Genomic DNA, 24,971 nt, shown 5'->3' on the forward strand with positions numbered 1-24,971 from the left:
GGTTACGGGCTCCTGCAGGGGCTCAGGACAGGCCAAGAAGCTGGACCTATTACTTCAAACAATGGAGAGTCATTAGAGGCTTATCAGGCGTGTGATGACATCGTCAGCTTCTGCTTTCAAAGGTAGATTTGGTCTTGAGGGAGGAGCTGGTTTGGAGGAGTTGGTTTAAGGGCTGCTGCAATGGTCCTCCCTCCCCAGAGAGACGGGGCCTCTACCCAGCAGCCTTAGAGGGTGGGACTGGGATACACATGCTCCATTAACATTACGGAACTCCTACCCCCTGCCCACAACTGCAGTCAGTGCTAAAGGCCAAAGATAAATAAAAGAAGGTTCCTTTGTTTAAAGCACTCACAATCAGGCAGAAGGACAGCAAAGCACGCATCTAACTACCGATAGTGGAGAACCACTAACAGTCAACCAGGCAGGAAAATGAGAAGGAGGGACGCTGTTCCAGAAAAGCGGGGGGGAACAGCATGTGCAAAGGTGTGGAGGTGAGGGGTGATGGAGGGTTTCAGTGAATCAGGGTGATCATCCGTCCTGGCTCTTGGGGTGTTGGGGAATAGGGAGGGATGAGGCTGAAGAACATGGCAGGGGCTACATGTTGTGGGATGCTGCAGTCCGTGCTGAAGACTGCCCAAGACCTTGATGGTGACCAACCATTGAAGGGTTTAAGATAAAGGAGTGGTACAATTAGATTTGCATTTTACAAGGTCCCAGGTGGATAGCTGAGTCGGGATCCACGTGTAGACAAGCAGCAGGTCGGGAAGACAAGCCAGAATGATGGAGACATAAATCTCTGAGTGGGAGATCCAAAGTCCAGCCAGGAAGTGAGAGACCAGAGACTCTACCAGTAGGAATAGGGCAGGAGGAAAACACGGAGTGGACCGAGGGCTCTTTATAAAGGGCTGGTTCGGTCCCTCAGGTTCTGTAGGGCTGAGGTCAGAATCAGCCCCGAGCACGTGTGCAGTGAGGCGTCCCCACGCAGGGGGCACACTCCTGCTCCCATTGACTCCAAACTCCACGGGCCTGTGTCTCTGTCACTGCTCTTCTAGGAAGGTGTCCCTGGCAGCTTGAGTCTGCTCTGCCTCTCTGCTAACTCAAGCCTCCCTGGCTCTAATGACAGATTGGATAGCAAGATGCCCCAGTGAGCTGAGCCGGGACAGACCCCCAGGCCTCCTAGGGCCATTCTTTCACCCAGCACCATGGCCGCTGCCTAGCCCAGAAAGCCAAATGACCTAGTACAACTGACAGTGGACTTCTGCTTAGCCTTTCTCAGAACTTTCTGGAAAGTGAAAGTCTGGGACTCATCATAGTGACCTCCTTCAGGCTCTGCACAACACCCCCCCCCCCAACTGAGGCCTACCTCTTCCACACCTACGGGGGGTGCCAGAGGTTAGGCTTAAGGCCAGGCCGGTAGTTACCCTTGAGCATCCCCCACGTGCTGGGAAATCACAAGGCAGGGCCTTGAACCCAAGTCCCGACAGCTCTGTCACTGCCAATGCCCACCCTGACTCTTTAAAAAAGACACCATGGGGCCAATCTGGTGAGAAATCCTTTTTTTTTTTTTCTTTTCTTTTTTTTTTTTTTTTTTTTGCCCCTTTGGTCTTTTTCTTATTAGAAAAGTCACACGCACTCATTATAAAATACTGGGACATCAAAGAAATAAAGACAGCATGACAAGTCAAAGTCCCCCAATATTTCCTGCTTCAGATACCTGCACTGTTGGCCAGTATAGCTTCCTCTAGACTTTTTCTAGGGATATTATTAACATGACCCAGCACAGTGTCTGACACAGAGTTTGGCTCAGTAAATGCTTGTTGAATGAACAGATAAAGAGTCGGACAGGCTAGTATTTATTTACACAACTATATGTACTAGTTTACAATGTGCTTTTCTGTTCAGCTGCGTAACCTGCCCATCCTCCCATGTCGGGTCCTGTAGGCACCTCTGATGAACAGTCTGGAGAGCTTGGCTGCCCCTGACAGGTGCAGGCCTCCTGGCACCGGGCCAGGCAGCCCACAGGCTAATACCAGCCGGCTACCTCACCTCGGTGACCAGAAGGCAATTATCAACTATCTTGATTGAACTGACTGGTCAGTTTAAAAACAAAAACAAAAACAAGACAGAAAATCTGCCAATTAAACAGTCAAACAAGTGGGTTTTCTTGTTTGCACAATACTTCATGATTGGCCTTAATTTTCTCTTCAACCAGTTGCTCTGGAGTTCAATACGCAGATTCTTATGTGCATAAATAAACATAAATGAACATAATGGCTAAGAACTTTTACCAAAAGGTAAAGCAAGAACTTACCTTTGTAACTGGGCTGGCGGGTGGGGGCTGGGGGGCTGATCGGTGAAACAAGAAGCTAGTCTGTGTTTCCTCCTCGGAAAGACCCCGTCGGCGCAGCTGGTGGCTTGGCGGCTTCCTCTCCCGCACCTGCTCAGCGCTGAGCAGCTCCACAGACCAGGCGGTCCTGGAGTAGTGTGTCCTCGGGCAACTTCTTTCTCTCAGCCTCAGTGTCCTATTCTGAAAAGTGGGTATAGTAACTACCGCATCCACGTCCCGTGAGGATGAGACAAGATCATATGGGCAGCGCACCTAGAACAAGGCCTGGCAGGTGGTAAGCGTGCAGTGAATGCTAACAGCTTTGGTTCACGCAAAGGTCCTGAGGACGGCCCTCAACCTGGTCGAACACTTCACTGGCTCATTTCACTGATCTAGGAAGTGCCTTCAAACCCTATAGAGAGGAGACTTAACATTCAAAGACCATGATGTAATTTCCTTTTTAATTCATAGGAATTAAAGGCTTCAAAGCCACACCAGACTGTAGAGATTGTCATGTTTTGCTTCCATATTTCAGAGACAAGGAAGCTGGAGCCCAGAACTGGGATTTTCAGAGTTTGCCTGCAGTGGTTATCTGAGTGGGTGGCAACGATAGCTGATCCCAGATCCAGCCTCCCGGGCTCGGGTGCATATTACTGGGCAGTAGGCCCCCCCCCCAATCTCAGGGAGCAGTAAGATGCCCCCACACCTTCACACTGATGTACCAAACTGAGATCAGCCCCCTTGGGGAAGTACATTTTGAGAGGCGGGAGGGTGTCAGGTATTCACAAAGCTGAGGAGGAAAGGGGGCACCATCTTGGTTAAGACTTCCGGCTAACAAACGATAGAAACCCAACTCAAATGACCTAAAGCACACACATTATGACTGAAGTGTGGGGAATCCAGGAAGGACAGCGGCAGGCAGAGCTCCGAACTGGACTTTGTACTTCCTTGACACCCTGTTTGTCTGAAATCTCTGCTCGTCCCTGTTCGCTCCTTCTGCGGACAGTTCCTACCATGCGGTAGAAAGATGGCGGCCAACAGCCCTGTACTCCTTATTCCCAATTTAGCAGCTCTCGGAGAAAGAAGAAGCTTTCTCCCTGCAGTCTGCATGTATATATTCAATGAAGGATTCTGACTGGCCCTGACTGGGTCATGTGTCCACCCCAGGACCAGTCAGTGTTGCCAAGGAGATGCGTCGTTGCGATTGGCATGCCTGGGTGGCGAGTCCATCCATGACCAGATGCTGGGGGTGCACTTGGTGGTGGAATGGCAAGGTGCTATCATCAACAGCTCCTCCAGCGCCGCACGGAATAGGGGAGGCCGCCTCCTGGGGTGGCGCTGGGCAGACAGGAAGGCCAGAGCCCTCCCAGGTACCCAAGAGGGGAGGCCGAGAAACAATCTTCATTACATTTTTCTCTGTTCGAAATCTTTCCGGGAGCTCCTCAAACTAGAGATGAGTGTTTGTGTAAATATAAATTCACAAGATTACGCAATTTACATGTAAAATGGGGCCAGTTTTCTCACGAGGTTCATAAACAGTCTCTGAAGCAATTCTAAAGGAATTGTGACAAAATTGTTTTTAGCATTAGCAATATTACTAGAAAAAAGCACAAGGACTCCCAAGGTGCCCACTTGGAAGGACAACTTCCATTTGAATATAGAAGCATTATTTTGGTTTTTTTGTTTTTTTGTTTAATCCAGATCACATGTAAAATTATTTTGGTAATAACTAAATCAATACAAATATATTACCAAAATATGGGTGCACCCTAGTGTAAATCCTTTTGTTTTAGGTCTAAGAATACAGGAAAATGAGAATGAGTGTGAACTTCGGTTAAATATAGAGCAGGATTTTTAACTGTGGGTCCCCAGGCTGGTCACCATCAGTCACATCAGGACTCCCTCGGGAGCTTGTTAAAATTAAAAGGGACCGGATTCCACCCCAGAGGCTCTGGTCAGGCAGGTCTAGGTGGGGCCGGCATTGTTTTCTGAGCGCTCCACAGACAGTTCTGACCAGCCACTGAGGCTGAAAAATCACCCCCTTCAGAGAGCATCTCCCAGAGTGTGGGCCTCCGTTGTCTCCTGGCATCAGAATGTGGAGAGCCTATTAAAAATGCGGATTCTTGGCCCCGCCCAAGCCTACTTGGTCTGACTTGGGGAGGAGCAGAGCAGGGACTGTGTACTTCATCAAGCTCCCAGGTGACTTAAAACATTTCACTGTTTTGAGAGAATTCTAGATTGATCGGAAGTTGCAAAAAAGGTACAGAGAGGTCCTGTGTATCCTTTACCCAGTTTCCCCCAGGGATGACCTCCCACATAACTGTAAGACATTATCAAACCAGGAAACTGGCTGGTTTGATAAACTGGTACAACCCACAACACTTATTCAGATTTTATCAGGTATACACGCGTGTGTGTGTGTGTGTGCGTGTGTGTGTACAGATCTATGTGGTTTTATGTGTGTGACTACTGCCGCAGCCAAGATACAGAACTGTCCCTTTACCACAAGGCTCTCTGGCGCCACTCTTTGGAGCCACAATGGTCCCTCCCCACTCCCTAACCTTGTGGCAACTACTAATTTCTTCTCCTTCTCTACAGTTTGGCAATTTCAGAATGGTTATACAAGCAGAATCATATGTCACCTCTCTAGATTAGCTTTTCTCACTCCCATAATTCCCTTGTGATCCATCCAAATCATTGTATGTATCAACAGTTTGAGGTTTTGATTGCTGCATAGTATTCCGTTGTAGGGATATACCACTGTTTAACCTTCCATCTGTTGAAGAGCATTTGGGTTGTTTTCAGTTTTTGCCTATTATAAGAAAAGCTGCCATGAACATTCATGAACATGTTTTAGTGTGAACATAAATTTTCATTTATCTGGGATAAATGCCCACGAGTGCTATTGCCAGGTCATATGGTAAATGCATGTTTAGTTTTACAAGAAACTTCCAGACTATTTTCTAGAGAGGCCGTACCATTTTACATCCACCTCAGCAAGGCATGACTGATCTGGTTTCTCCACATGCTCACCAGCATTTGATGTCCTTATTATTTTCTATTTTAGCCGTTCTGATAGATACATGTTGATGTCTCACTGCGGCTTTAATTTGCCTTTCTCTAATGACCAATGATATTGAACATGTTTTCATGTGCTTCCTTGGCATCTGTATAATCTCTTTGGTGAAATATTTTTCCTGTCTTTTTGCCCATTTTTGGGTAAGATTTTATTTATTTATTTACTTACTTACTTACTTAGAGCATGCACAAGCAGGGGAAGGGGAGAAGGAAAGAGAGAGAATTCCAAGCAGATTCCTCACTGGGTGTGCAGCCCAACATCATGTTCAGTCTCACTAACCCTGAGATCATGACCTGAGCTATAATCAACAGTCAGATGCTTAACCAACTGAACCACGCAGGTGCCCCTGCCCGTTTTCTACTGGATTACTGGGGGGTTTTTTTGTAACTATTGAGTTAAGAATTCTTCATATTTTCCAGATGGAAGTCCTCTGTCAGATAGATGGTTTGCACATACTTTCTCCTAGTCTGTCAGTTGTCTTTGCATCTAGACAGCATTTTCAAGGAGCAAAAAATTTTTATTTTGATGAGGTTCAATTGATTAATTTTTGTCCTTTATGGATTGTACATTTGTTGTCAAGTCTACGAACTCTTTGCTTAGTCCTAGACCCCAAAGATTCTTCCCTTTTTTTCCTAGAAGTTTTGTTTTACATTTAACTGTGTGATCCATTTTGAGTTGATTTTTGTAGGTGTGAGGTTTGTTTTTTTGCCAATATACATCCAAGTATTCCAGCACCACTTGCTGAAAGGCCGTCCTTCCTCCATTGAGTTGCTTTCGTATCTTTGTCAAAAATCACTTGATATTTGTGTGGGTCTATTTCTAGGTTCTCTATTCTGCTCCATTCATCTATGTGTCTATTTCTCTGCCAAGACCACACATTCTTGGCTATTGTAGCCAAGTCTTGGAATCTGGTAGACTGATTCCTCCCACTTTACTCTTTTATTTTTTTCCCCAAAATGGATTTAGTTATTCTAAGTCCTTTGCCTTTCCATACAAATTTTATTTTATTTTATTTTTAAAGATTTTATTTATTTATTTGACAGAGAGAGAGAGAGATCACAAGTAGGCAGAGAGGCAGGCAGAGAGAGAGGGGGAAGCAGGCTCCCCGCTGAGCAGCGAGCCCGATGCAGGGCTCGATCCCAGGACCCTGAGATCATGACCTGAGCCGAAGGCAGAGGCTTTAACCCACAGAGCCACCCAGGCGTCCCTCCATATAAATCTTAGAATAAGACTGTCTATGCCTACAGAAAATGTTCATTGTGCTTTTGACAGGAATTGCACTGAACCCATGGATCCATTTTGAAAGAACTAACATCTTTACAGCGGGAAGTCTTCTAACCCATGAACATGCTGTATCTATTTATTTAGGTCTCCTTTATCTCCTCTATATTATAAGTGACACTGTATTTTAACTTTGAATTCAACATGTTCATTGTTAGCATACAGAAGTATTATGGATTTTATGTGTGTATGTGTTCATCTTGAATACAGCAACCTTGCTGAATTCACTTATTATTCAGTATTTTTTTTTATTTCTTAGGATTTTCTATGTGGACAATGATGTCATCTGAGAGTCGGGACAATTTTGTTTACTCCTTTCCAATCTGTATGCTTTTCATTTATTTTTCTTGCCTTATTGCGCTTGCTAAAAGTTCTAGTACTACGTTGAATAACAGTAGAGAGGGTGGATGTCCTCACCTTGCTCCCAGTGTTAGGAAAAAGCACTCTTTCATCATCGAGTGTGATGTTAGCTGTTTTTCTGTAGATTTCTCTCTCTTTTTTTTTTAAAGATTTAATTAATTTATTTGACAGACAGAGATCACAAGTAGGCAGAGAGGCAGGCAGAGAGAGAGGAGGGGGGGAAGCAGGCTCCCTGCTGAGCGGAGAGCCCGATGCAGGGCTCGATCCCAGGACCCTGAGACCATGACCTGAGCCGAAGGCAGAGGCTTTAACCCACTGAGCCACACAGGCGCCCCTTTCTATAGATTTCTTGTAGATACTTTCTATTTTAAAGTTGAGGAATTTCCCCTCTTCATAAGAATTTTTATTGTGAATGAATGCTGGATTTTGTCAAATGCTCTTTTCTGCATCAGCTGAATGATCACATAATTCTTTTTTATTCAATTTATATGTGGTTCATATTGGTTTCTAAAAAAATATTGAACCAGCTTGGGGCACCTGGGTGGCTCAGTTGGTTAAGCATGCAAATCTTGATTTTGGCTCTGGTCCTAATCTCAGGGTCATGAGATGGAGCCTGGTAGTCAGGCTCAGTGGGGAGTCTGCTTGAGGCTCTCTTCCTCTCCCTCTGCCCGCCCCCAACTCATGCTTGTTCACTCTAAATAAATAAATAAGTAAACTCTTTTTTAAAAAATATTGAACCAGTCATGTATACCTAGAATAAATATCACTTGGTTGTGGTGTATAATTCTTTCTATAGATTGCAGGCTTTGATTCATTGATATTTTGTTGAAGATTTTTGAATCCAAGTTCATGAGAAATACTGATCTAGTATTCTTTTTTTGTAATGGTTTTTTTTTGGGGGGGGCGTTGGTATCAGGGTGATACTGGTTTCATAAATTGAGTTGGGAATTGTTCCTCTTTTATTTTCCGGAAGAGAGTGTGTAAAATTATTAATTATTCTTTAAATGTTTGGTAGAATGCTCCACTAAAACCAACTGAGTTGGGAGGTCTTTTTCAAGAAATTTAAAATTGTGGATTCAATTTCTTTTACGGTTATGGGATTATTTGCATTGTTTATTTCATCTTGGGTGAGTTTTAGTAGTTTGTGGTTCTCAAGGAATTGGTTCATTTCTTCTAAGTTGTCAAATTTATTAAAGTTGTTACAGTAGTCCCTTATTTTTTTTTAAAGATTTTATTTATTTATTTGATAGACAGAGATGACAAGAAGGCAGAGAGGCAGGCAGAGAGAGAGGAGAAAGCAGGCTCTCCACAGAGCAGAGAGCCCGATGCAGGGCTCGGATCCCAGGACCCTGGGATCATGACCTGAGCCGAAGGCAGAGGCTTTAACCCACTGAGCCACCCAGGTGCCCCAGTCCCTTATTATTTTAATGGCTGTAGCATCTATATAGTGATATCCCATTTCATTCCTGATATTGGTTATTTTTGTCTCGACTCTTTTTATCTTTGTCAATCTTGCTAGATATTTACCAATTTTATTTTTTTCCAAGAGCCAATTTTTTGTTTCATTAATTTTTTTGTTTTTCTGTTTTCAATTTTATTCATTTCTGCTTTTTTAAAAATTATTTCCTTCCTTCTATTTGATTCAGGTTTTTTGCTCTTCTTTTTCTAGATGCTTGATGTAGGAACTTAATCATTTAAGGTTTTTCTTTTTTTCTAAGATAGTACTTAATGCTGTAAATTTCTGTCTCAACACTGTGTTAGCTACAAACACAAATTCCAATTTGTTATCTAATTATAATATTTACAATTGAGTAATGTATTTTTTTTCTATTTCTTGTTTCACTTGTCTTTCCTTCTTGTGGATGACTTGAACATTTTTTACAATTCCTTTATGACATTGAACATTTTTTTGTATATCACTTTGTATAGTGTTCTTAGTGGTTGAATAATATACATACATAAATTTTCAGTCTACTGGTATAGATGCTTTACCACTTTGAGTGATGTGAAGACACTTTATTTCCATTTTGGTCCCTTTACCCTGCTTACTAAAATTACCTTAAGCATTATCTCTAAGTATACTGAACCCCACATCAGATGGTGTTATCATTTTTGCTTCAATAATCAATATGATTTGAGAAACTCATGAGACATCTAGTCTATTACTTTTTAGGCATTCTGCATTTTTCTTTCCTTTCTGAAGTTCCAAGCTTTCTTCTGTTATTATTTCCCTTCTGTTTGAAGAATTTCCTTTAGCCATTCTTTTTTTTAATTATTATTTTTATTAACATAATGTATTATCTGCCCCGGGGGTACAGGTCTGTGAATCGTCAGGTTTACACATTTCACAGCACTCACCTATCACACACCCTCCCCAATGTCCATAACACAACCACCCTATCTCTACCCTTCCTCCCCCCAGCAACCCTCAGTTTGTTTTGTGAGATTAAGAGTCACTTATGGTTTGTCGCCCTCCCGACCCCATCTTGTTTCAATTTTTCCTTCCCTACCCCTCAAACTCCCTGCCCTGCCTCTCAAATTCCTCATATCAGAGAGATCATATGATAATTGTCTTTCTCTGATTGACTTATTACACTCAGCATAATACCCTTTCATTCCATCCACGTTGTTGCAAATAGCAAGATTTCACTTCTTTTGATGTCTTTAGCCATTCTTTAAGGGTAGATCTGCTAGTGACAAATTCTGTTAGTATTCTGTCATCTGACAAAACTGTTATTTCTTCTTCTCCTGAAATATATTTTTTCCCAGTATGGGACTTGTGATTGACAGTCGTCTTTTTCTTTCAGCATTTGAGAAATATGCCACTTTCTTCTGGCCTCCATGGTTTCTGATGAGAAATCTGCTGTCCTTTGAATCAGTGTTCCCTATAAATAATCCATCCCTTCTCCTGGCTGCTTTCAAGGTTTTTTCCTGTTCCTGGCTTTCAGGAGTTTAATTATGATATGTCTTGGTGTGGATTTCTTTGGGTTCCTCCTATAGGGGAGTCATTCAGCTTCTTGAATCTCTAAGTTTATGTTTTTTGCCAAATGGGAGAAGTTTTCAGCAGGTGGCTTTTAAGCACATTTTATATTTAAGAAGCTTTGCTCTACAGTGGGTTTCAGGGGTCCAAGAGCCCCTCAAATTGTATACAAAATGCTGTGAATGTCCACGTTTCTTAGGAGAATGTCTGCAGCTTTCACTGGATTCTCAAGAGTTCCATGACACTCCCCTTAAATTTTATGAAAGTATTGGTTTATAGCCATATTGTAGTCTTCTTGATTAAAAACAATAAAAACTACTTAATATCATTTCTTTCCTTCTACCATACCTGTTGAATTCCTGTTTCCCAAAGATTTCCCCTACAATCTTGGAAAATATTATCACTCAGGTAAATATTTTCTGAATGCCTAATAAGTGCCAGCTACATTTTTTTTTCATTTTTTCCCTAGTCAGTGAGAAAAGAAAAGAGTTAAAAAAATGTAAGGTCATTTTTAGCTTTTGAAAAGTTCTTAGTAACTAAAAATTCAGAGTAAACTTTGCTGTTTTCATATCTTGTGGCTTTACCCTTTAAACTCTATTCCTTACTGCTCTGAGCTGGATATGACAGTGATCACATTACATCCTAAAAGTATAATTTCATAGACTAAAGACATGAGATTATGCAGTGGGTCCATTCATCATCACCATTTGGGTTTGCTTCATGTGGATGGTAGCCAAGCACTCCTAGTTCCCCCAAGCACACTTGTCCCTGGAGAGTTGCACAAACAGATTCTTCTGCCTAGGATAGCTTCACTCCCTTTGCCACCCACTTTCCTGAACTAACTCCTGTTTATCTTTTGGAACTCAGTTTGAGAAGCACCACCTCTGGGAAGTTGGGTGTGCCTCCAATGTTACCCCTGCTTGCCAGATGTCATGCTGTGTGCTGATTAGCTAACTTGCACTCCCAACAGACTGCATGGCCCTTGAAAACTGTGACTGGGTCTTACTTGCTTTTGTGCCCCCAGGACTTTGATAAATATAACCAGACATGTACTCAAGTGCTGCCCCCACTCAGAGTTCACTACCACCAGTTGACTGGCTGCTCCTTTCCTCCATTTCTTCATTAATGTCAGGAGCATCCGTTGAACTTTTTCATGCACGGGGGTGGCAACCAGATGTTCAGCCCTTCACCAGGAGGTTTGATTTTTCCTGAATTTTCGCAGCATTTATTAATTCACTTTAGACTTTTTCCAAAGGATCAATATATAAAAGTTTTGGCCTTCTTTTGCTAGAATGACTGTCTCCCCATTTAGGGACAATATGGACAATGCTGACCGCTGCCATTTTTACTTACTCCTGGACCTTACGAGTTCCTTAATATTGTGTTTACATTTACAGATCTATCTTTTCTATCGGGCTATGAGCTCCTTGGGGGCAGGGACTCTGTCTTATTTATCTCAGAGTTTCCAAGACCTGGTGCAAGGTGGAATTCCAGAAATGTCTGTGGAATGAAACCTGATAATAGATCATCACAGCTATACTATTCCTCATGATTAGCACACACATTTCTACACCTTCCCCACATCTTTACTTCCTATTTGTCTTTTATCCTTCATTCTAAGCATGGTGAATTCTTTTTGGAAAGAAGAAATGGGTAGATAAATACAACACATTTTAAAGTCATCTTTTTATTCCCCCAGGTACTATCTTGGTCGCCGGATGTTCATTGTTATCTCTGAGCCAGACATGATTGAGCAGGTGTTGGTTGAGAACTTTCATAACTTTACCAACAGAATGGTATGTAGTTTTCTCTCTGCGTATGGATGAATGGGGAATAATTTCAAAGATTCAAGGACTGCACATCACATCTAATAGGGATGTGATTGGGTCTCTTATCAGGTTTAGATCAGTTTGACTCAAAACAGCTCTGCAATGAATTCAGGTTTTCAAAAGAGACTGCAGGACTAGTAGAAAAGAATGGCATTTGCATTTAAGAAACGTTTCAAGAAAGCTAAAGCTCACGACAAGTTCTGGCTAATAAAAATGCTAAAACCGGAAGGGTTTTTTTTAAAGCTTGTGCTCAAAGCTAGAGGAATCCAGAGGGCACAGGTCAAGTGACTGAGGAAAACAGAGGAAGGTTAATAAATATCAGAGGGAAAGCAAAATTCAAGCCTCTTGTGCTTACATCTTTCCCAGAGCGTATAAAAGTCTTAATGCCGGAAAGGGAGGACAAGCAGCGTTACAAGGAAAATGTGTCCCCTTGTAGCAGGAGAAGCCTGTAAGAGGGCTCCCCAATGGCAGTTCAATCCAATCCACTAAAGAACGTGCACATTCCATCTTTTTCAAAAAGTACATATCCTACTTTCTGTCTTTGGCGAGAACTCCCAAAGAATGAACGAGGTGGCTGACAGAGGCGGACGCCAGGGCTGCCCCTAGTTTTCAAAGATGGGGAGGATCAGAATTCTACAGAGAAGACCAATAACCTTTATGTGGATTCTTGGAAAGGTTCTAAAGTGAATTAATAAGCACTTGCTCATGAGAATTCACAAAATCTTTTGGGGGGAGGGAGGCAAATCAAACTCAACTTCCACTCTTACAGGAAGAGGAGGTAATACGTTCACTTTTCTTGGTTATGTGGCAAACTTTCACACACCCACCATATGCCAGGCACTGTCTAGGACCTGATTTTATTTTATTTTAAAGATTTTATTTATTTATTTATTTGACAGAGAGAGAGAGAGATCACAAGCAGGCAGAGAGGCAGGTAGAGAGAAAGGGGGAAGCAGGCTCCCTGCTGACCAAAGAGCCCCATGCGGGGCTCCATCCCAGGACCTGAGATCATGACCTGAGCCGAAGGCAGAGGCTTTAACCCACTGAGCCACCCAGGTGCCCCTTAGGAGCTGATTTTAAAGAGATAGAATATGTGGGCTTGCCCTGAAAGAGCTCACAGTCTAGTGACAGCAGCAGACGGGCCAAGAGACCAGAACGATATGGTCTGGGTCTGCAGTGTGCTGTAGTGGAAATCGCTGTGCCATCCGGGATGGGGCCGGGGAAGGTTTATTAGGTAGATCTCTGGGGCTGGATCTTAAAGACATCAGCATAGCTCCCCTGGGTTCTGTGCTGGTTGAGCCACCCGACTGGCTTTTTTCCTCATTAAATTTCCTGAGAACTTAGAAGATTGGTACAATTACCATCTCCACTTTCCAGACAGGGAAACTAAGACTCAGGGGGGTTAAGCGACCCCCCTGGTCATGTGACTAACAGGAGGAAGAGCAGGGATTCACGTGCCACCTCCTGACTCAAGTCCTTATTGTCCCCACTATTAACAGCTGCCTCGGGTGACAGTTCTGATGTCACTGAGTAGTTGGTCGCTCACCCCAAATGAGCTCATCTTCTGGCCCCAGAGTGTCAGACACCACAGGGCCATTAGAAGGAGGTGACAGCCTGGCCTGCTAACACTGCCACCTCAGGGTGGCTGAAGGAATTGCGGAAGTTTAATTTGTACATACTCCTCCCCAAACGTGATGTAGCTACTCTGCTCTTCAGGGGCCCCTGAAGTTCTCGTGTCCTGCCGGGAGCTTAGGGACGGAGTCTGATGTAGCACACAGCTCTGGCAGACTCAGTAAGCAATGCCGATTAAAGAAGCGGGAGACCCAGCACCTCACAGGGCCTGGACCCGCAAGCTGCATCCCAGCAGGCAGGGAAGGCACCCCTCGAGCTTCCTAAGCCACCCCCCATCCCGGGCAGTGACATGGGACATGGCAGCCGTGTGACACCTGGGATGTCACCAGGGCACGAGACCCCAAGTGCTGACCCGGGAGAGGGCTATGCTCTATGAGACGTGCTGGGGTCCGGCATACATTCAACAGGCAAGTTCAAGCAGGGGCACAAAGTCAAGTTGCCTCAGCTTCAGCCAGGTTCTCCTCCAAACCAGCTGTCTGTCTCGACTTTTTCCATCTTCCAGATGAACTTGTTGCTACTTCCCAGACGATGATTCCCAGAATATGGTTCTGTTCTCCTTCTTCCACTCCACACAGTGCCCTCGGGATGAAGTCCAAGCTCCCCAGACGAGACTGAAGGGTCTTTGTCATTTAGATCCACAGCACATGCTCCGACCTCCCCAAGACGGGCTGTTCTTGCTGCAGTGGGACCGACCCCTCTGTTCTCTCTATAACCTGCTCTCGAGAGCCCTGCCCCTGTGCCTTTGCTCATGCTGCCACACTCACTAGAACTGGAGGCATCACAACAGTGGGTCCGTTTACCAGGCATGTGAGCCGGAGTAGATCATTTACCTTCTTCAAGCTTCTCATTCCTCCTTTGGAAAAGGAGCATCCGATCGACCTCACTGGGCTGCAGTGAGGCTAAATGAGATCACGCAGACAAGCCCCACCTTCCATGAAGGCAAAAAAAAAGCACCCTGCCTGCATTAGCCACTGTTGACAGGAAGACCCTCCACTTCTTCTACAGCCACTCAACCCTCTTCATGGCTCTCCTCAAATGCTGCCTCCTCCAAGAAGCCCTCCCTACTTCAATCCACATTTACCTCTCCCCTTGTCTGAACCTTCAGGGAAGGCATTTGTCTTGCACACCACATCATCACTGACTTCATGGTGCCTTCTGCCATCTACAGTTAAATGAAGGTGTGCTGATGTGATGATTGGTCCCTTCAGGGTCTACATCTTTTGAATACCTCGTGATCCAAACCCATGATGACTATTCAGTACCTGATCCATTCTTGTTCAAACCAAACTAAATCTCCATCAACTTAACATCCCCCTCAGAAGAACCATCCTCTGCTACCTGAACCCAGAGATTCGATACACACTTGCTCTTCTAGATCATTCATAAACACGTAAAAAGACCCATCAAAGACGAGATCTCTGGGAAACCCCAATGTTTATGGTTTTCCATCTGGGACTGTATTCACTTATCTTTAGCTTTGTTTATGGTCTTTCAGCCAATTCCATACTCACAACAAAACAATCCTTAGTGACTCAATTTTTTAAAAACCATCTTTAGAGTGGGATTTTCTCACAGGTTTTTGAAAGGCACATTAAACCGGGTTCTGTGGTTCCCTCTTATCCATATGCTTATTTATCTGCTCAAAGAACTCAAGGAGATTAGTGAGGCGTGCTCTCTTCATACCGACACCATGCTGCCTTCCCTCTAATAAGCCATGTTTACTTAAGTGTTCAGCAATTCAGCTTTATTATACATTCATTCGGTAAACATTAAACGCTTACTCCATGCAAGCTTCCACCAAATGGTCCCTTGTGATACAGAAAATACCTCAGCATATTAGTTTGATACATTAAGTGAGAAGGAACTTACATAACGCACGGTTTCATTTTTCGACTGTGAGAGCCCATCTCTGCTCACAAATTCGGGCTTGACTTACACGTGTCCCCAAGCAGCCTGGTGCGGAACGGCTGTGATGTGGGAAGCTGGGTTGGGCTCTAGAATTTGCTGGGAGCTGTGAGCATCCCGTGAGGGACTGACGGAGCAGAGCGGCCGGAGGTGGAGTGACACCACAGGGTACTCGCTGACACACATCCGTATGGAGCAAAGATTTGAATTCAAACTTGTTGAGTGAAACATTTTTTCCACCTTGAGAGGCCTGGGCTGAAGAGACCGTGGTCAGACCCAGGGTGGCGGTTCTGGTATCTCGCTTTTCCACTCGTGTTCCTTGAGGCCCTCACTTCTGTGTGGGGTCCCGGCTGTGTCTTGCCCCTTCTCCGGATGGACTCCGTGGGCCGCTACCACTGCCCTCAGCCCCTCCCGAAGCACCTTTCTGGGGCTGCAGCCACACTTCACCGTTAAACCCAGATCAATCTTCTCAGCATTTCTAGGACCTCAGTTGTCCCAGCACCTCAGGATCTGGAGTTTTTAATTTAGGTATTTTTTTTTAAGATTTTATTGATTTATTTGACAGAGAGAGATCACAAGTAGGCAGAGAGGCAGGCAGAGAGAAAGGGGAAAGCAGGCTCCCTTCTGAGCAGAGAGCCCGATGTGGGGCTCGATCCCAGGACCCTGGGATTATGGCCTGAGCCAAAGACAGAGGCTTAACCCACTGAACCACCCAGGCACCCCTAATTTAGGTATTTTTAATTAGCTCCCCTTTGCTACTGGCTACTCAATGAAGCCATGGGGCAGCGCTCGCTCTCTCTCTCTCTGTCTCTCTCTGTCTGTCTCTCTCTCTTTAAACATCTGTGGGGACTGGAGCTGGGCCCACATGACCCCACAGAAATAGTCATCATCAGCAGTGGGACTTCTTATTCCTGGCCTCCCCTCAGGGCCTGGAGTCAGGGAAGTTGCAGGAAGGTTGATAAGAGGTAGGGTGGTCTGTGGTCTGTGTTAGATCGGTGCTGTTGGATGGGGGCATGGAGACAGTGTGGTCAGTCACCAAACTGCTGCCAGGAACTCTGTGTTCTAGTCCAAAACGACAGCATGGAGCATGGGTGGGAGGTGTGGTAGTTACAGGTGTGTGGGATGTGCGCTCCAGCCCCACAGGCAACGCGGGGGCAGGAGTGTCTCCCGTCCAGGCACAGGTCCAGCCACACCACTCACTCCCAAGAGTTGCACCTATAGCCACGTAATGGATTTGGTGAGTGGTTTTACCCAGAACCATGAAGACCGAAGTGCCTGGGTTGCCCCAGCCACTGCCTCTCCCCACATGCATATGGGAGTCATTGGTTTCCCTGCGAAACCACAAGCTTTGGCTGCTGGCAAAGATTACGGAAGTTCGGAGGCAAATGAGTCATTAAAAACCTTATGACCCCCAGCATCTGCAGCAGCACCCCGTTCCAGAGAAGAAAAGGACCTGTGGGCTCATTGCAGAGCTCATCAGCACGGAAAGCTCTGGCCAGGGCTCCAGGTGGAACGGGCCACCTGGGCTGGGGCCTGGGGACCCGCCTGCTATGCCCGCAGAGGTGGGGTGGGAGGGAGTTGGGACAGGCTCTGCGGGTTTGGCCCCTGACACCTGCAGCTGGTACCTCCCCGCTGACAGCTTTTGGAGACTTGCTCCTCTAGAATTTCTGATCCCCTTTCCCTTAAATAGAATGTTGAGTAAATGAAAACGTTCAGGCTTTCAAATGCAAGCAGTAAGACTTACGCTGTGAGAATGTCAAACCTTGAGCGCTGTTTTCAGCTTCATGGGTTTAAGTTTTTATTCAAATTCCTGTTAGCTAACGCACAGTGTAATATTAGCTTCAGGTGTCCAATTTTGTGATCCAGCACTTTCAAACAACACCCAGTGCTCATCGCCAGTGCACTCCTGTTATTGTTTGGGTTTTTTTTTTTGATAGTTTGATTGATTTTAAAGATTTTATTTATTTATTTGACAGAGATCACAAGGAGCCAGAGAGGCAGGCAGAGAGAAGGGGAAGGAGGCTCCCTGCCGAGCAGAGAGCCCGATATGGGGCTTGATCCCAGGACCCTGAGATCATGACCTGAGCCGAAGGCAGAGGCTTTAACCCACTGAGCCACCCAGGCGCCCCTGATTGATTGATTTTAGAGAGAGTATGTGGGGTTGGGGAGGGAGAGGATGGACAGAGGGAGAGGGAGAGAAGTAGATGGCCCTCTGAGTGCAGAGCCCAACGTGGAGCTCAATCCCATGCCCCAAGACCGTGACCTGAGACCAAATCAAGAATCAGACGCCCAACCGACTGAGCCACCCAGGTGCCCCACAACACAACAAATGCGCTCCTTAGTCCCCATCACCTATTTCCCCCATCCCCCCACCCGCCTCCCTCTGACGGCCATCAGACTGTTCTCTATAGTTAAGAATCTGTTTCTTGGTTTGCCTCTTTTTCTCGCCTGTGATCACTTGTTTCTTAAATTGCACATATGACTAAAATCAGATGGTATCTGTCTTTCTTTGACTGACCTATTTCACTTGGTAGCTTTGTCTTTCTTAAGAAGGGGTCAATGCACATGATAGGTCCACGGCTCCGAGTAAGGCAGAAGTTCGTACTTAAAACCCAGATTGCCAAAACCAGAAACAGATGTGTGCAACCTTATTTGCCCGAGCCCTGTGTTGAGCCAGGATGCCTTGCCTTTTAGGACACACCGTGCTATGTGCCGGAAACCTTCCAGCCTGAGCTAGGAGCACCTCATCCTGGGATGGGCTGCCTGTGGGAGGTCCCCAGGTGACACCCACGATGAGATGCCCACTCCCTGTAGGCCTCCCCTTTCACCTGCTTTTTTCAGGTCTGGACGTGGCTGGTCCTAAAAAAGCCAGGCCCAGGGAATTGCATTTGATCTGTAAAAACGCACTTAGCTTCACGTTTCCAACTTGGTTAAGTGTGAACTTTAACATTTTTCAAAGCCCTGAGTATATCACGAAGCCTGAGGAAGACAGAACTAGTGCTAAGTGGTATTGATTTGAATGCTCAAATTCTCTTCTCTCAGTGCCTTAAAGAACTTTCTAAAACTCCAAAATCTTCCTGAAAATGATTTCATATTTCATGTCTTACTAGACCCTTGCTTCAACGGGAAGCCATCTTTACATTTTTCAAAAAAGAGAAGTAAAATCTTGTTCTTGTATTTATACCTCCTCTCCTTAACTGTTGTAGAGCGGAAGCAGAAATGAGTGTGTAAACCAGGAGATTAATATCCAGAATTTAGGGGGGTGCCTGGGTGGCTCAGTGGGTTAAAGCCTCTGCTTTCGGCTCAGGTCATGATCCCAGGGTCCTGGGATCGAGTCCCACGTCGGGCTCTCTGCTCCGCGGAGAGCCTGCTTCCTCCTCTCTCTCCCTGCCTGCCTCTCTTGCCTACTTGTAACCTGTCAAATAAATAAATAAAATCTTTAAAAAAAAATATCCAGAATTTAGGGAAGAGAATAGTAAATAAGCCACAGAAGCAATTTTGGTGTCTCAGGGGTTGTATTCCTGAACATCTCATGAAGTCAAGTACCTGTGCCCGAGTCCTGACCCTCATGCTCCTTCTTTGCCCCAATCTCTCTTTTTTTTTTAAGATTTTATTTATTTATTTGACAGACAGAGATCAGAAGTAGGCAGAGAGGCAGACAGAGAGAGAGAGGAGGAAGCAGGCTCCCCGCTGAGCAGAGAGCATGATGCGGGGCTCGATCCCAGGACCCTGGGATCATGACCTGAGCCAAAGGCAGCGGCTTTAACCCACTGAGCCACCCAGGCGCCCCTACCCCAATCTCTTTTGATCTCGCCCTGTTTCTTCCCATTCTCCCCCACCTTCTTACAAGTCATGCCCCAGTCGTGTAGCGAAAGGCACGTGGCTTAAATGTAAAGAAATGAAATAAGATTCTGGATTTGCCGCCTTTTATTAGCTAAGTGACATGGACCAGTCCTTCCAATTTCTCTGGGCCTCTTTCCTCTTGCGTCAAGTATGAGCCACAGACAAGCTAACTACCAGGTGTGTTTGGCTCCCAGTGCAGGGGATAGTCAGTGCCAATGGGTAAACCATAGTCTCCCGCCAGCATCCCAGAGAGCCATTTTGAGCTTGGGCTGCAAGGGTCCCTCTTCGGGCCCATCAGGAGAATTTCTTCTCCCAGCCAAGCATGACAGGTGCTATATCCGGGGTACCTGTCTCTCCTTAACACTGCTCTGGCAAGAAACTGCTGAGAGTTTTTGAAGGCATTCCTCAGAAGACCACAAGCCCCCTGGACCCTCTTTCCAGTCAGGAAGAGCCCACGCTGTGGGGCATGGGGCTCACAGAAGCACAGTTCCAAGCCTGTGGTTTCCTCCTCTCTGGTGGATAAAATTCTAGGAACCCTGTATCAGGCCAGGCCACCAGAGTCCACATTAGGACTCTATCCAAATTAGAAGAGGTCCCCTTCCTTCCACCAGCTGATGTCCAGTTGGCAGAAGGAGCCCTATCTGGGTTACATCCCCTAAGCCCGTCCCTAGACCCGTCCCAGTCTAAGGCAGAGCAAAGGAACAGAGAATGTCCCTTAGGATCATTTTCTACTGGCCAAGAGTCAATGAACGAAAACTCTCCAGTTGACAGAACACTTTTGCTACATCAAAGCACCAAATGTAAGCCCTGTTTGGTTGAAATCTTTGTATAGGCAGAGAGCAATCATCATAGGTTGAAAGCAATGTTTTCAGGAATAGAATTTGGGCTTATCCAGGTGAGAAAATTCTAGAACTTTTGTTGATTCATATAATATGGGACCACACAAGAGGTTTCACAGACGCAGGCAAGAGAGAGACCAGTGGTACCATAGAGCTTCCTTATCTGCACAAGATTGTGTGAGAATTCAAAAGTTTGCAATGGCGGGTCCAGCATCTTGTGATCACGGCTCGCTTTGGTGTTCCTATTTTTGTAGTTATCTGACATCCTTTACACTGAACAGGTTGGCAACACTGGCCTCGTGACCAGTGATCTACAACTGTATTCCAGAGTCTTCAGAAGCGCCCCCCCCCCTCTGTTTGCCTGCAGCTCTGCATGGCTGTTGGAGAATGGTTGACTGCCTGGCCAAGGCGCCACAGAGATCGTACACACATGAAGTCAACGTCCTTGCAGGTGCCAGGACGTGAGAAACCTGTGTGTGTGTGTGTGTGTGTGTGTGCGTGTGTGTGGCTCCGGCTTCATATTCCATGAGGCCTCCTACACATTCTTCATCACGACATCGCAAAGAGACACTGCATGCATTTGGCAGCATTTTCCAGAAAGAGTTGGCGGTTCTTGTGTGGCTCCCTCAGACCAGTTGAGAACTACAGGTCTGGGCCACACTCAACCCCCAGCGCGTGATGCTCTCTTCACGGGAACACAGAATGATGAGGTGTTGGTTTTCTTTAATAACTTGTGCCTTGGGATGCTGTGATTCTTCAACATTAAAGCTTAGGCTTAGCTGGTCTAAGAAGAAGCTGGACTCGATTTTAAGAGATCTCAGTTGAAAAGACAAACACATTCAGCTGTCCACGGGAAACTCAGGGGAGCCACGAGGCCCCTACTGAACCACTGCTGCTTGCCAAGGTGGTATTTTCCTCATTTCTGGAGAGTCATCCCAAGATGAATGAAAGGATGTGAAAAGCACTTCGTTAGCTGTGAGATCAACAAACACTGGTTGTAAACCACCCCCGTCCCAGCCTCCAAGTCAACTGTGAGCTCCTTCGAGGGCAAGGATTCTATTCTTTGTCTTGATAGTTTCAGTGCTAGCATCCCACCCAGCACATAGTAGGTGCTCAGTAAAGGGCTGCAGCGTGGTAACTGTAACTGGCCGGATTTTAGTTGAGGGAGTGGGGAGGACTCCCAGCTTAGGGGTCTAGGTTAGTGTAGGCTTTTTGAAATTCTTTTGACTGTGTGAAAACACATTTCACATCATGACACAGAGTACACACACACACTCTATCACACTCACATACACTCTCACACTCTCTCTCTCTCTCTCTCTCTCTCACACACACACACACACACACACACACATATCCCTACCTTGAAAACCAAATACTTATTCTTACTTTGTGAAACGCTCCTCAGAGTATCTTCTACTCTGTTCTATTCCTTGTTTCCCTCGACTTTCCTAAAATGCTGTTTGCCATCCACTACCTTGATTTCATGGCTGGTTGCAGCCTGGAGTCTGGAAACCCCCCTGGCTGAGGGCCGAATGGAGGGACCTGCGCTGAGACTCAGGAGACAGGGCTGAGCGGACAAGACGGGAGTCTAGAAAGCCCTGTTTCTCTGGCTCTTCCTTCCTGAGGCTCGTGGTCCCTTCCTGTCTCAATCCTCTCAGTCCCGTACCTCATCCTGTCAGGGGAGAGCCCCCTGGGCGGAGCTCTCAAGGCATCACTCAGTAAAGGGAGTCCGTTATTATGGGGAAACAGGGCTGGGTGAGGGTAAGGGGAGTCAATGCTCCACAGGCACAGAATTTCAGTTGTGCAAGAAGAAAAGCGTTCTGTGGACAGATGGTGGAGATGGTTGACAGTGTGAATACACTTCACGTCCGGAGTTGTACGCTTAGAGACCGGTATGATGGTCAGTTTTACATTGCGTGTATTTTGCCGCAGTCAAAAAGTATATATACTTGTGTGAAGACAAACACGCCTGCAGCGGTCCCCTGGAGATGGAGCCTCAGGATTAGAAGAATCCTTAAGGGTCATTTAGACCAATCCTCCCCGGACGCTCAAGCCTCTGGTGTAGAATTTCCCCCAAATGGATTATAGTCACCAGGGATGGGGGCTCATCACTCACAACAGGGTATTTTATCTTGGGACAATTCTGACTTTCAACTGTTCAGAAGTTCTCCTTTGGATGAGCTGGAATTTTCCCCATAGCTTCCATGGTAGAAGCCATTTCCACCCCTCAGGGTCACTGAAACAACCGAAATTTCCTCTTCCACAGACTCTTCCACAGTTCAATAAGCATTTTTTCAGTGCATCCTAAGTACCACTCTCTGATCTCCCAAGTCTCCTCTTTCCAGCTTCACCTTCCAAAATCTGTCCAACTCTCCCCTCACCACCCCACACTGCTCCTCTGAAGGGACCCATCGGCTGCTCTCCCTCTTAGAGAGTCACCTCTTGACACGAAATCATGACTCTAACCAATGCCCCGAAATTTCCCATCACGAAACGGAGAATTCGGCTGTAGGCTGAGAGGAGAGCGTTGGCGTAGCAGGCTGGTGAGGGAGATAGCTGAGGACAGCGCTGACATATTATGTGGAAGATTAGATTTGTCCTCTGGGTGCAAGACTAAAAAAATCTCATGGATCCAACCCTTAGTTCTGAAGGACAGATGCAAGATCCAATCAACCATGACTCTTATCTCTAATATATTCTGTTCTGTCAGAACCCTATAAAACACCACCCAGCTCTCCTTGGAGCGAAATGCTTTATTACACGTAGCATTGCCCAGGACTGGGTGCTTGCCAATATGCAAATTCACACAATGTGCCATTTCCTCCTTTGACTCTGGAACCCAAACAAATGGGTCATGTTCCCCAAAATCCCATAAAAGTACGATTCTGTACAGTGACCACGGCACTCCTAAAGAATTTCCTTCTAAGTAGGGAGAGGGATTTCTTTGCAGAAAAATACCTCTGCAGCTTCATTCTACCATATAATTAAATCTCCCCTAGATACTTTGAAGTTACATTTTATAGCTTATTTTGAATGTTCATATTTTATCTGAAAATTATAATTTTCCTCTAAACACGAGTTTTTACCAGGCTTTTGAATTATGACAGCTGGCTTCATATTTCAACTATACAACAGTGAAAAGACACAGTGAACGTGTCCATCACAAGAGGTACCTAGAGTGCTGGGTCTTCCAGTCCCCCTGCCTTCCTGTACCCCACTGCCCTGGGTCTGGGGGTGCTCCGACCAGCTTGGGGGACCCCAATTTTGATGACCCGGTTGGAGTAGCTGGTTTCAAGATGGAACAGGATGGGGAGACGGGTGAGGCATCCTCGTGTTTGGGCGCTTTCAGACTCAGCTCGAATCTATCTCCTCAGAGCAGCCTTCCTGGCAAGCTGGGCCCATCATTCTCTCACCGGCTCTATTTCTAACACACATATTGGTTAGTGTAGAGGTCTCCGTCTGCATCCCCAAGAGACTGTCAGCTCCTTGAAGGCCAGGCAATGCCTTCCCTATTAGATACTGTGTAGCCAACTCTTTGCACACGAGACACAACAAATGTTGGCTGAATGAGAAAAATGAATGACCAGAAGAACCCAGAAACACAGGGACAGGAGTTCTCTTAGAAGCAGCTCTGTTGGGACATGCTTCTCAAAGATTCTCTTGTTCTTCCCTGACCCTCCCCCCCACACTCCCCACATTCTCTCCCCCTCCACACGGCATGTCCCCAAAGACCCAGAGACACGAGTCTGTCATCTCCTGGCCCGGCCTAACCAATCCCGCCACACAAAGCCCCTTGCCACCATGTTTAGACATGAAACTCAATCCCAGGAAAGACAAGCCCATCTCCATGAAGCCCGCTGTTTGGGCCTCAGGGAACCCTCGCTGAAACCCAGGAAACTTCATAGACCTCGCTCCTTGTCCACAGAAGCCACTGAGTTACTCTGTGGTGAGGACCACATTGTAAGAGGGTGGACGTGGGTCAGCAGAGCCTACCCGGCGGCTGCCCCCAGGCCCTCACCATGAATCTTTGACCATTATCCTTGAGTCTTCACATGCTTCCCCCGAGTCCTTGCGAGAGACATCTCCTAGTTTGTGGGTCACCGGTGGACTTGAACCAGAGTCTTTCTCATTGACCTGTATTGTCACCAACGTGGCTTTGGCTCCCTCGTGTCCTAATCTTCCGCTTGTCTCTCTCAGGTGTCCGGTTTGGAGTCCAAACCAGTGATGGACAGCGTCCTGTTTTTACGCGACAGAAGATGGGAAGAGGTCAGAAGTGTCCTGACTTCGGCCTTCAGTCCTGAAAAGCTGGACGAGGTAAGCTGCAGGGAATGCAGACTCGCCCCTTACGGTTTCTTCTCTCCAAATTGCGATGGAGAGCGGGTGCCCGGGGCGCCCCTTGGCCACGCAGCACATTAAAATGCCCCACCCATAGGGGCCATCAGACCTCCCTAGGACACAAAAAAGCCCAGGGGAGAGTGCTGGAGTGGGGTCCACTTCCCCAGGCCCCACATCTCCAGTTGCCACGAAGCAACCGTGAATCTCCAAGCGTGTCTGGCACTCCTGCGAGGTCCCGAGACGGCCCCAGGCACTTTGGGGCTGCCCAGGAGAAAATGGGAGACATGCCTCTCATCCTTCTAGGTCTGATGCATCGCCTGGGAATCTTGTCGAAATGCAGATTCTGATTCAGCAGGTCTGGGGGTCGGGGTGGGCTGAGATCCTGCATCTCTGCTAAACATCCAGGTGAAGCACGTTTTACACGGGGAGCAAACAGAGCAGCTGGAAACGAAGGTGAGCTGCGGCTCCAGTCCGCAGTGGGGAAGAGATGGCCGCGGGCCGCCGGGGAGGGGCCCCACCCTTTCCTTCCGGCCCTCGGTCCTGCCTCTCCGACAAGTTC

The 24,971-nt window shown here is 46.3% G+C and overlaps 1 protein-coding gene across 1 annotated transcript in view; it reads left to right on the top strand.

The window, feature by feature from the left end:
- TBXAS1 (thromboxane A synthase 1) overlaps positions 1 to 24,971 on the top strand; it is a 161,545-nt gene that overhangs the window by 72,484 nt on the left and 64,090 nt on the right. The window contains exons 5-6 of the mRNA XM_080818371.1: positions 11,726 to 11,822; positions 24,275 to 24,391. Of these exons, the coding sequence (XP_080674497.1) occupies positions 11,726 to 11,822; positions 24,275 to 24,391 (214 nt within the window). The remainder of the gene's footprint in view (positions 1 to 11,725; positions 11,823 to 24,274; positions 24,392 to 24,971) is intronic.

This window comes from Martes martes (genome assembly GCF_963455335.1).
Source record: "Martes martes genome assembly, chromosome: 11".
NCBI classification, from domain to species: domain Eukaryota; kingdom Metazoa; phylum Chordata; class Mammalia; order Carnivora; family Mustelidae; genus Martes; species Martes martes.